This window comes from Plectropomus leopardus, chromosome 19, assembly GCF_008729295.1.
Source record: "Plectropomus leopardus isolate mb chromosome 19, YSFRI_Pleo_2.0, whole genome shotgun sequence".
Classification (NCBI taxonomy): domain Eukaryota; kingdom Metazoa; phylum Chordata; class Actinopteri; order Perciformes; family Serranidae; genus Plectropomus; species Plectropomus leopardus.
This window is the reverse complement of record NC_056481.1, coordinates 12,597,463-12,610,260: the sequence shown is the minus strand read 5'-3', so window position 1 is coordinate 12,610,260 and position 12,798 is coordinate 12,597,463. Positions and strand designations below refer to the sequence as shown.

Genomic DNA, 12,798 nt, shown 5'->3' with positions numbered 1-12,798 from the left:
CCCCTGGCTGCCTTCTTATTCATTATTACTGAGGTTTTTCTCCCCTTCTCTTTGTGTTTACAATTGCTTAAACACATTACTTTGGCTGACATATATCATGGCCACAGAACTATGAACAGTGTTTATGCCAATCCAGATGTATCTTTAGGGGAAGTCAGTTGTGACAAAATTCAGATTTTTTTCTTTCTTGAATAACAAATGGAGTGATTGGATATTTTAACTCCCCAATTAGCTTTTCTTATTTGCTCTTCATGTTAAAATATTAATGTTACACTACTTATTCAGTAGTCATGTCAAAGAGGGGAGCGATAAATGTCAGCAATATGATTGCTGACGACCCTCTGTTTCCCTTTTTTGTGCTCTAATGACATTCTATCTATCTAGACATGCAATTCAGTATATCGGTGAGTATGTTTTTTTTTTCTTTTCTTCATATCTTGCAGTTTTCTTGTGTCTTCGGAATGCAATATGCCTCCGTTTAAAAATACTCAGAAATTTAAACTTACTGTTCAGCGTACCTTGAAGTTCTGTTCTATATACAGCAAGATCCTGTCTAAAGGTGTTTCCTCTTACAAGCAATTTAATGTGTGGATATTTTTGCGAGGGGTCTGAGAGTCACGTCGCTATAACAGGTGAAGGGCTTGGGAATTTACTGTACCAGTCTTAGTCAAACCTTTTTTTTTTTTTGAAGGATCCTTTCAGTGTTTTGGAAAACTAAAGGCCAGTAAAAAACTGGAACGTTTAATCTCTAAATCACCCTGTTAAACGTAAAATGGCACTTCCCATCTGAAAAACCCAAACATAGGGATAGCCAAACTTCAAGGAACACATCTGCGAACTTTTGATCATTTTAAAATTATAGGGGAGGATGGACTAGGCAGCCATACCATTTTTTTCATTCAAAGTCCAGAGGGGCAGCATTCCTTATCAATGAAAACATTACATGTGTTATGTAAAGGGTTGTGTTGTACCACTTCCCTCCCTCAGGGAACACTGGTTATGGTCAAAACCTCCAGTTTCAACATTCAACATTTGAAACATTCTTCACCTTCTTCTCATCACAACCACCTAGCTCTTTTTTAGACTCTATTTTGAAACTTAATCCCTATTCTAAAGGCTCTACTGGGACAGTTTATTCTTTACTAAACACATAATTAACCTTTGCAGATGTTTTAGAAGTACCCGTAGACCTTACTGCTACTACTGCTGTATTTGGAGTCACTCCACAAAATGTACATCTTAGTCATCAGGCAAAAAATATTTTAGCTTTTTTTATCTGTTTTAGCTAGATGTCTTATACTGAAAGAGAAAGAAAAATGTCCTCCTACCTTTGAGCTATGGATTAAAGACCTTATAAACCACCTGGCCTTGGGAGAAAATTTGCTATTCTACAAGAGGGCGTGCTCACAAATTTTATGCAGTATGGCAACCTTTTTTAACCTACATAAAAAAATGGAAACCACTGATACTGCAGTTTTAGAATACTGACCCCTTAATACATATAGTATTATTTCTTTTTCTTTTTGTCTGTCAAATTTTGTAAATCTCAATTGTTTTATTTTGTCATACCTACTATCTTGTGTCACACTGAAGTTGTTAATATGTATTTGTAACTTTTTGTGCAACTGATGTTACTCTCTTTGCTGAATGATACGATTTCAAAATTCAGAGGTGCTGCTTCAATGAGAACTGTTGCATTGCAGATATCATGTAACCATATCTCTGTTAAAAGCATAACATCTAGTTGGTATAAGGTGATAAAGTCATTTATTAAAAATTACTTGTTTGTCAAAGAACGCACATTAAAAACAGCCAGCTTTCACAAGGTACCAGAGTGGCCGAAAACAGCCTGAAGTTCGTATGGCAGTGGGTGTAGATTGGACAAATTAACTCGGATATAAAAGTCTTTGCGTGGTCTATTATTTATTATAAATGGGATGGTTGAGTGGCTCTCTGAAATGTCACATGAATTATTTGAGCTGTAGGGGGAGCTAGTGGTACATAGAGGAGGTAAAGGGGACGAAGAAGAGCAATCAGTGACCAGTGTGTCGGATGACGGTGTTGTGGAGTTGGTGTCAGTCAGTCAGTCAGTGACGTGGTCATGTTGTAACTGCATGAAAATTATTAGCCAAAAGTGCTTCAGTGCCATGGAAGCTGGGGTAATTACTGTCTCTTTCCCAAAAGAGATCAAAACTGCCGATAAAAGACAAACTGTGTGACAGACAGACTCACTGCAACCGCGTATGCAGAGCCAGTCGCTGAATGAAACGTCTGATGCCTCGGCCCAGCGAGAGGAGAGGGCCTGAGATGAAGACAGACTTTCCACAGATGGTTAAAGTCTTTCTTAAAAATTTCAGACTGCTGCTTGGCGGTGTCATTTATAAGAAACATGAATATTAACATTATGGATTTATGGGTTTTTGCCGAATAGTGACGAGAGCTCTAGGATGACCTCAGCAACTTTAGCACCTGGTATGCAATGAGTTACTGTAGTTTTTGATTTAATATATCTTACAATGGAGTCACCAACAACCAGAGATGTAGGAATGTGCTGTGGAGGTTTGCTGCTAGAAGAGAAGTTCACAGAAGAAAAATATTTATGGACACAAAACGCTTTACATTCGAGTCAAATATACAATGCAGCATGGAGAAGAAAGAAAAACCCTGCACGACGATTCTGCATTTGGCAAGTGAGCCAATAAAACCCGGACACACGCCTGCAAGAGGCCAGCGTTGTCCTAAACAGACTGTCCTGAGGTCAGTTTAACATTGAACTTCCACAGTAAATTGGCTCTTGCTCTACGGAGACATGCTGTCCCAGGGAAACCTTAAAACCTATGCCATGTTGCGTCTTCTAAAACTAATCAACCATGATGCTTACTCTTCCACTGGTCACCGTTATGAGGGTTGAGGCAGTTTTACAAGATTTTAGCTTAATCGTTTTGATTTTGGCAAAAGGGGCATGCTCTGATCAGTTGATCCAACCCTCTTTAAAAAAAGACCTTTTAAGCACTTCCATATTTACAACGTTAATTCACAACTTAAGGTCTCTGGATTCTCTTTACTACTGTTTTTAGCATCAATATGAGAAGTCAATTTAGGAGTGAATGCAATAATCAGGAAACTCAAGAATAGTGGGGAGATTTTGCCAGATACTCAGAAGTATGAGCATCAGGAGCTGACTGTGGGTCCAACTTAAATTTGTCCACTGCAGGGCTGCATTCATGCTCCTTCACTTTAGCCAAACTGGAAAAAGAAATTTCCAGGTCCAGAGTCTTGGAAAAAAAAAGAAAAAAAGTGAGTTTTTAGGATGCACTTTTTTTTCTGATAGTTTCTTCCATGCTATAACAAACTTAATGATATCTAAAGTGGGGAAAATAAAACATACCTGGACTCGAATCAAAACTAAATCCTCCTCCTCCTCCGTGGCCGCCAAAGAAAGCCCTGAAGATGTTGTTTGCATCAAAATCTAGACAGAAAGCAGACAGAAAAGCAGGATTAGCTTGTGATGATGAGCTTTGATGATGATGCTTTGTAAATGATGAAGATGACAGCTGTAAAACAAATTATGTAGAACAAAGAGGGGCAATGAACGGCAATGAAGTGCAATAAAGAGTGCAGCGTTTCTTCAGCTGAGACACTTTGGTTGCATCTTGTTTCTACGACACAGCAGAAATAAAAATGCCGACACAAGTTAAAATACTTGCTCTGGATGGGGGGAAGGCTTCAGCATGTAGGGCGAGAGGACGAACCCTCTGGTCTGTGTGGGTGCAGTATTAATTTTTCCTCCATTGTTGTTGGAAGTGACGGATGGTCTCTGTGGTATGCTAAAAGCTGATATGTTCTCTTTCATCCCACTAATGACCTTCAAGCTGTATGTAAATCTGGCCAAAGAGACGACTTAAAGCATTTACCTCCGCCGTCGAAGGAGCAGTCATCTTCCAGGTCGTGTCCATTGTCATAGCGGATCTTCTTCTTTGGGTCAGAGAGCACAGTGAAGGCCTCACCCACCTCTTTGAATTTCTTTTCCTCCTCCTTCTGCACCTCTGGAGTCGCTGCGCTGTGGCGGTCTGCAAAACGATGACACAATTACAACAGAGACCTTAAATAAATAACGCCCAAATGTTAACAAAGTTTCTGTATGTCTGTATGAAGAGTGAGTGTTCTACCTGGGTGGTGCATAAGGGCCCGTTTGCGATAGGCTTTTTTGATCTCGTCCTCGGTGGCGTTCTTGCCGACCCCCAGCACCTTGTAGTAATCTTTCCTCTTGCTCTTCTTCAGCTCCAGCTGCGCCGTCTTCAGCAGATGCTTGTGATCTAAAGTGAAAAAAACATGAGTGTGTGAAAACGTGGCCAGCTGGTAAATCAATTAAAACAAGTAAAGATGCAAAAAAAAAAGAGAGAAAAAGACAGCATCTCACCTGATGTTTTTTCTGTCTGATAAACTTTTTCATAGTCCCGTACAGCCTCCTCATACTGCTCTGTGGTCATGTAACTGCACGGTCACAAAAAGTCACTCAAAACTGAACTATTCACACCAAAACACACAAATTAGGACGAATGTTCTCATATTGACTGCGTAGCATACCACTGAGCTCTTCTTAAGTAGGCCTTGATGTAAGTGTCATCTAGTTTGATTGCGCTGGTGCAGTCTCCAATGGCTTGTTCAAGTTTCTGCAGCTGTTGAAGAAGTTAATGACAGTGAACTGATTAAAACGCTAGAAGAGTCTGAGCACTGTGACAAGCTGATTTTTCAAAGCAAATAATCAGAGATCATTGTTGATCAAATGCCTGCAGCTGGTAACATGTCGATGTATCGCCTCTCACCTTTGCTCCTGCCGTGGCTCTGTTGCAGTAGAGTTTAGCGTTGGTCTTGATGTTGTTGGGGTCTATCGTCAGGGCCTCAGTATACAGCTGGTAGGCGGCTTCATAGTTGCAGCTCTTAAATGCCAGGTTGCCCTCCTCCTTCTTGGCTTTCAAGGCTTTGGCATTCTGATTTTGGAAGAGAAGTCATCATGTTCAGTCTACTCAAACTTCCAGTGAAATTTACGCCATGTAAAATGTGTTCTCTGTATTTCAGCATGTCCCCACCTATGGATTAACCACGTTACCTGGAGAGGCATTTTTTTTAGTTAAAGCCTTCTTAAAAGCTGTCTGTGGAGTTTTCTTGTAAACAAAAGTTATGTTTACATAGTGTTTTTTCTTACCAAACCGTACCGTGTGCATACTTGGGGGCTGACAAACATGTCAAACGCCTTTTCTTCCTATGAAACATTTCAAAAGCTGACTTTTTTTTGTATTTTAAAGGTCCCATATTACACTCATTTATAACAGGTAAACATGTTGCAACGTTACCAAACATTCATTTCTAACCTTATCACCCCCGGCAGGATTAGTCACGCAATTTGGGTTATTTTGCTCTTTCTTACACAAACAAAACACTTGGTGGCATACAATAAAATTTTTGCACTAATAAGGAGAAAGCAGACAAAACGACCATCTTACCCTGCAAGCGAGCCGGGCCTTTTCGTGGTCAGGTGCCATGCGCAGAGCCTGGACAAAGAACTGTACAGCTTTATCGATGCAGTCCTCGTAGTAGAGACACAGGCCTCGGACGTAGAGTGCATCTGCATTTGTGGAATCCATTCGCAGGATATCACTGTACGGAAAAAAGTTTGTCAAAAGATCCGCCATGAAGAATCGGTAAATCCATTCTTCTTAATGAAAAGTTACTAAAGCAGGCCCTGTACTCAAATCTAGACAATCATACACCATGAACATACCTTGCTACAGACTGGGCTTCAGGATAGCGTCCCAGCAGAGCCAGACACTCGGCCTTGAGGATTTTAAAGCGGTGGCAGGCAGAAGCCACAGCTAAGGCTCGGTCCATGCAGTACACCACCTGGATCAGGACAAGAGCCAATTGACCTCAGCTGTTACACTCTATCATTTCATTCACTCATAAAGGAAAGGACATTTGGATCTTTTTAAAAGCCAATATTTTTTATCATTCAATGTAAAAAAAAAAAAAAAGAGTTAAATTCCCAGTCAAAGAAGCTGCTGAAAGAGTAAACAAAAGTATGTAAGTTGTCAACTACTAAACCTAGTTATGCTGAAATCTTGTGCCTTTTACAAAATAAATAATGTTCATAAATCACAATAGATGTTGCTTAGAACTTTCAGTTATCACTATGACCATTAGCCATAGAAATAAAATTAAAAAAACATGACTACTGATATTGGGTTGTACTGTTTTGTGAATTTGGTGAAAGAAAGAGAATAATGTACCTTTCTGAAGTCCCGCTTTTCAAAGCCAAAATCTGCCATTCGTTCGTATTCCAGTAGCATCGCTGCAGTCTTATTCTAAAAAATAACAACGATTATCTGTCAACACTTAGTTACAATGTCAACAGATACATTTGAGCTGCATGGTTCATCTTTGTCTCCAAGACGGCTTTGTACATAATTTGATGGATTCCTGCACAGTGAAGAAAATGTGAAAAGTTGAGGTGATTCCTACCTCCTGCTGAGCTTCTCTGTTGCTGGGCTCCAGCTCCAAAACCTTCTGAAAGCAGCGACTGGCAGCCATGGCATTTCCCAACGACAGGTGGCACTTGCCCTCACGTAAATGACCCTAAAGGACAGAAGTATCAATCCTCCTTCTTAGGATTTTGTAAAAAACTTGTTTTTCTGAAATGCAGCTGATGTTTTTTTTAAGAATACATGGTGTCAAAAACTTACAGTGATGATGTGCAAACTGACCTTCATGAAACAGTCATCCAGCCGCACAGCCTGCTGGGAATCTTCCAGGGCCTCACGAAAGCGACAGAGCATCATGAGGGTGGCCGCCCTGTTGCCATAATAACTGGCAGTTTTGGGACTTGCATCTTGAGATACACAGGGGGAAAAAATCTGTGTTACACAGGAAAACTGAGATGAGGGTACAGATTACAGATCTGACTAGAGCAGGGGTTCTCAACCAGGGGTCCGGGGTCCCGCTGAGGTCAACTGCAGCAATCCTATGTGCAATTATTCAAATGTGCAATATGCAACTCTTGAGTGTAGGCTGTATTTAACATGTTACACATATTGTATGTGATTTTATTGCTATTTTTGCGTATGTTTATCTTTGTTGTTTATTGTTGAAACTTTGCACACATATTTATATTTTTATATTTTAACTTGCATAGTATTTTTATACACTGCAGTGTAGCATAAGGCACAGTTTTACACAGGGTTGACTCTATTGCCAAAAGACATTTCACTGTTATTTTTGTTTTGCTGATTTGCTGCGACAGAGAATAGTCACAATTTGTCAACTGGAGAATATGAACAAAGGTGTGTCAACAGGTAGAATGAAGTCAATGGTAATCTAACCTATGGCCTTAGTATAGTAGTTGAAAGCCTCAGAGTAATCCTTCTTGCTGTAGTAAGCATTTCCTTGTTCTTTGAAGCCTTCAGCCTGACTGCAGAGAGGAAAAAACAGAAACCAAAGTCAAGCTTGTACAGGTGCTTTAAGATGATAACCATAATTAGACAATACAATATAAAGCAAACTGTTTAATCAAAGCCCCCCAAAAATGAAGATGTACAGAAAATGACTGCAAAAGGTATACTACCCAGGATGTTCCTGTATAGATTCAAAAGTAATCCTTTCAAATTATCACTTATGACCCACTACAAGTCAAGTCAAGTCAATTTTATTTATAAAGCCCATTATCACAAATCACAGTTTGCCTCAGAGGGCTTTACAGCATACGACATCCCTTTGTCCTTAGACCCGCACATCGGCTAAGCAAAAGCTCCCAAAAAAAAACCTGTAATGAAGGAAAAAATGGTAGAAACCTCAGGAAGAGCGACTGAGGAGGGATCCCCCATCCAGGAAGGACAGAAGTGCAATAGATGTTGTAGATAACAATTAAATTACAGTGTGTTACATTGTAATTATCTGCAGAGACTCTGCCGTCTGCGTGTTCTCATCTTTTTTGCGGTGTTCAGGATGTTCTCAAATACAAACACAGCGGCACTCAGTACGTTTACATGCACGGTTAGGTCGAGCTATGCTTATAGCTTAATTAGGCAATTTAATTGGACTACTGTCCTTGTCCCAGTATTCAAGTACAGAGGGAGAATCGATTTATTGACGGAAATATGTAGGACTCCTCCGAGGTAGTTTCCAATGTGCCCCCTTTCAGCTAGTTCCTGGTTGACCTATTACGTCACATACCAAACAAGTTAGCAAGCAGCTAACAGGCTGCATGTCAAATGGTGAAAACATAACTTTTTGGCACTATACATTTCGTATGTACTCTATACTTTACTTTTTACCTTCATCTTGTTTTGGTTTCTTCTATTCTTCTTTTTTTTTTGTTTTTCCAGGCTGTCTTCTACAAATGTATGCAGTTCGACTTGCGGGTCAAAGCCCGACACGGGGACTATGAAGCACACGTAGAGCGCCTTGGTCGGTTCAAGTCCGGTTGATGTGTGTATATCAGAGCGCAGCTCAGTTTCCAACTGCTTTATCTAGGTGTGACTTTGAGAAATGTATTAAGTTCGATTTCAGTCACACTAACATCTTTATATGCGTTTGAAAAGTCCAGTTTTAGTAAGAGTAACGCCATAATTCAACTTTTTCTAACATCACACAAACAGAGTGGTTACATAATGTTTATAACAAGTAGCCACCCAGACCAGCTTGTATCTATCAGAGAATTTCTTGCACATGAGGCAGAGCCTGAAGGGACCGGACTGTGGTGTGTTACACCTGGAACTGGGACAGCAGAGAAGGGCACGCACAGTCCTGATACACAACTTCTGGACTAAACATAGCAGTGAAATTCACCTGCTGCAGGCCTTTCAAAGTGCCAAGAGTTCGAGGGTAAATGAGGATTCACATAAGGAAGAGGCTACTGCTCTGTTGGTCACTGTGGGGTTGAAGCGTCGTTCAGGCCACACCCCAGCTAGTAGAGGGACTGAGTTCATGTGCATGCACGGAAAAATATTCAGGTGCTGGACAAAAAATGATATACTGCAGGGCATAAAGGATGTCTGCGCACTGTTCTGCATCCAAGTAAATAGTGTAATTATTGCTTTTTCTCTTTCCAAGGCAACATTTCCACCAGAAGATAATTTTCATCAGTGTGACACAGAGAACAGGCATTTGCTGTAGAGACAGTTCAATGCAGTAATTACTGCCACGACAAGAAATGCCTGTTCCCTCCTTCCAGAGAAACAAACTTATCTGACGCCTAACAATGAGTAAACCTCTGACCTCAGCACCGCAGTTAGTGACATCATGGTGAGTCTTTTAGCCAACAAACACCTTTGATTAAGATTGGATAAAGAATCAAATTTTACCCTTAGGAAGGAGTGTGGCAGCAGTTTTGTGCTGTGTTCCAGCAGTTAGGACAAATAATTGCTCAAATAAGTAATGCTTTGTAAAAGAAAATACAAGCAAAATCATTGATTAAGATACACTCTATTTTAGAATAACACACTCATTGGTTAGTCTAAAAAGGCTAAGAAAAATGAGAAAGCATGACTGCAGTTTGTTATGTATGAAACATGCCGTTGTCATGGTAGATAATAAGCACATATACTCTTAAACAGAGAACAGCACATGAATAAGAAATGTATATAAGTTATTTCAGTGGCCTTGGAAAGTTCAATCAACATTTATGAACATGAGTGACTCTCTCTCAAAGCCACAAACCAGAGAAGTAAGTCATTACTGTGGAGCCTTATTTTATGGACACACAGGATGTTTGTTTTTGTTTGTTTTTTTAATACCCAAATCAACTTTAATCTATTGAAAATGTACCCATATACTCAGAACATTCTCTGTGTCATATAAAACATCTTCCCAATTCATTGTCAACCAAGCAGCTCCAGACTTTATACTTGAAGACATTGCAAATTTGAGTTTTAACGCTCTAGCTTTCGTATTTGGAAGAGATTTGATCATGCTTAACCGTGTTTTTGTACTGTCTTAGACCATAGGAACAACATGCATTAAGAAAATTAGCAGAGCATTTAAATTGTAATACTGTATGCGAAATGTTGTTTGAAATAATTTGACTAACAAAAAAATTTAATTAATTAAAAAACTAGAGGAATGTGTTTCTTATGATCTATGCTCATCTTTCATTTTATGGTACTAAGTAGTCATGTTTCATAAGCAGTAGCATTTTGTTTTGTACATAAATTTAAAATTCTGAAGAGCATATTGGCTGGTATGAAAAATACTGAAGCTAAATATTGAAGGTTCAAGTAATAGTGATTAGGGAAACTACACACAGAAACATATTCCTCAAGTTCAGGATTCCTTAAATATTTCAGACATATGCCAAAAAATGTTTTAATTTAACCAAACTCTTATCATTTTTACCTTTTTTTTTTTTTTTTTTTTAGGGGTAAAAGGGTTAAATGTTTTTTTCAATACTAATATGTTGCTGGTCATGAAGGTGATTTAAAAGCTGACTTCTTGTTATCAAACCAACCTTAAATCAACACTTTGTTGCTAAGTGGAACACCAACATTACATCACCCCTTCTGGTGCTTTGGATTATTTCAATCTCTAACACTTTAATGTGAGAGTGCAGCCATTCCTGTTTTTTTCCAAGGGCTAGTATTGAATTGTTTTGTAGATACTTAAAGGAATACTTAACCCCCAAAATGACCAGCTGTATTTCAGTTGGTCATGCTGGGTTACCTTAAATTTGCAGAGAAAACTTTGTTTCCTGGCATGCCTCCAAGGCATACAGAAAAACAAAAATGTTTTTTTTTTTAATTTATTTATTAAGAAAAAAAAAATATTATATTATTATATTAATATATTATTATTATTAATTAACTGGGGAACATATTAAACTATAAAATTTTATCAAAATACCCATTTACTCCAACAACTCCTGTGGTAAACTCTCAGTCATAAATGCTCTGTATTTCCCATTCATGCATTTTCAGCCTCACTGTGAACTGAAAGTGAAACTTATCTAAGCGGTCTTCGGAGAATAACTCCAGTTTTGGGATTGTTTTTTGTTTGCCTTTTTTTTTTTACGAAAATGCGTGTATTGCGTGAGAGTTTGTAAACAGATGTTTTGATGTCTTTTTCTGTTAGACATCGTCGCTTATGGGATGAAAAATCAAGTTTTCGTTGACAAACTGATAAACAAATGGCCATAACGTGTGTACATTTTCCTTAAAACAATAACCTCTTTTTATTGGAACGACATGTGTTACTGAAAGTTTGGAGTGAACAAAACTTAGCACTAACAAAATACACAGCTCACATATGTGACAGGACACCAATAATATGCAAAAAGCCCCGTCAGGAAGACTGTCTGCCAGATGCTTTCGTCGTTAAATTGCCTATTGAAATCTTCAATGTTGAGTCAAAACACAAAAGTTTAATAAATTAGACTGTTTTAAATGTCTCGGGAGGTTTTCTGTAACCTTATCTGATGGTTTGAGCACCAGGTCGAGCTAATATTATCTGTCTGTCTCTATGGAACTTTCTCGAATGAGGACAGGCAGACTGCAAACGTTACTGTCCACTAGCAGACTGAAAAATGTGTCCGTAAAAACACATTTAATAACCAGCGAGTCACAAATAAAATAGTTTTGGAGTAGCTGGAGTCGAGCATGTGTGAAAGCATGCTAATTAGCTTAGCTATGTTAGTTTCTTTAACGAAGAAGTTGCGATGTGAATTTGACGAATCGACCTTTCTCGGTGTAATAAGAACCGATGAAAGTATGATAACGCCATTTTTTTGTCATTTGCGAAACCAATAAAATGTAAAATTAAGCTAAATGTGCGGTTTTCCCCACACAGCTAGCCTCGTTAGCTTGTCTCCGCGTTGTTGTTTCCGAGCCTTGTCAGCTATCGTCGTTTGAGTTCACTCAGTGAATCCCGAGTTATTTTCACATTATAAACGAAATATATACAAACAAAAGAGACAATATATGTAAGTATTTACCGCTCCATGTCCTCTGGACTGTAGATTTGAGGGTCTGTGTCCACCGGCACGTCGATGTCAACAGCTGCCATTTTTTCTGGAAAGGACGACCACGAAGTGACGTAATTTCCGGGAACTGATTGGTTTCTTTTTTTCTAGTTTTTTTTTAGGTCACAAGAAACTAGGCCACTGACAGAAAAAGGAAATGTAGCATCAAAAATAACATAATAAGATGTAAACATAATTTTCCCAAAGCAGCACTTGCATCATATGAATATTTCTTTTTCTCTATATAAGAAATTCAATTAAATTTAATCCAATTTAATCTAATTTAATTTAATTTACCATTTTAAACCTAGGCAAATTGGCAGCATCAAATATATAACATGTAAACAATTTTATCAAAGCAGGACTTGTGTCATATGAATATTTTCTAAATTTAAGAAATTTAATTGCACACACACACACACACACACACACACATAAATCTGAGGGTAAGATTAATGCATTAATATTTCAAACTTTGCCTTCAAACTAAATTTTACAAAACCGTAGCCTTATGTTAAAGTTGGCTACATAGTGTGCTACTTACCACATGTTCCTTACCCATTAAGCTATAATTTTTTCTACATTAATCGTTTAGTGTACAAAACATTTAAAAAAAAAAAAACAGAGAGAAAAAACAGTAGCTTAATGTGACTTCATCTGATGCGTTTTCCAACCAGCATTTCTGAACCATAAAATATTAAATTTAGTATAATGTAAGACCAGGAAAACTGCAGATCCTCATATTTGAGCACCTGTAAATATTAGGTTCTTGGCATTTTTGATGAAACCTAATT

General features: G+C 38.4%; 1 protein-coding gene across 1 annotated transcript; it reads right to left on the bottom strand.

The window, feature by feature from the left end:
* Nucleotides 1–1,750: 1,750 nt before the first annotated feature.
* LOC121958590 (dnaJ homolog subfamily C member 7-like) lies at nt 1,751–12,056 on the bottom strand. The gene is made up of 14 exons (XM_042507624.1): nt 11,978–12,056; nt 7,377–7,465; nt 6,762–6,886; nt 6,520–6,633; nt 6,288–6,362; nt 5,783–5,901; nt 5,505–5,658; nt 4,827–4,991; nt 4,588–4,679; nt 4,421–4,494; nt 4,170–4,316; nt 3,915–4,070; nt 3,389–3,469; nt 1,751–3,275 (listed from the first exon to the last, which is right to left on the bottom strand). Exons 1-14 carry the CDS (start codon nt 12,046–12,048, stop codon nt 3,238–3,240), a joined length of 1,500 nt encoding a protein of 499 aa, XP_042363558.1. The 5' UTR covers nt 12,049–12,056; the 3' UTR covers nt 1,751–3,237.
* Between the last annotated feature and the right edge of the window lie 742 nt (nt 12,057–12,798).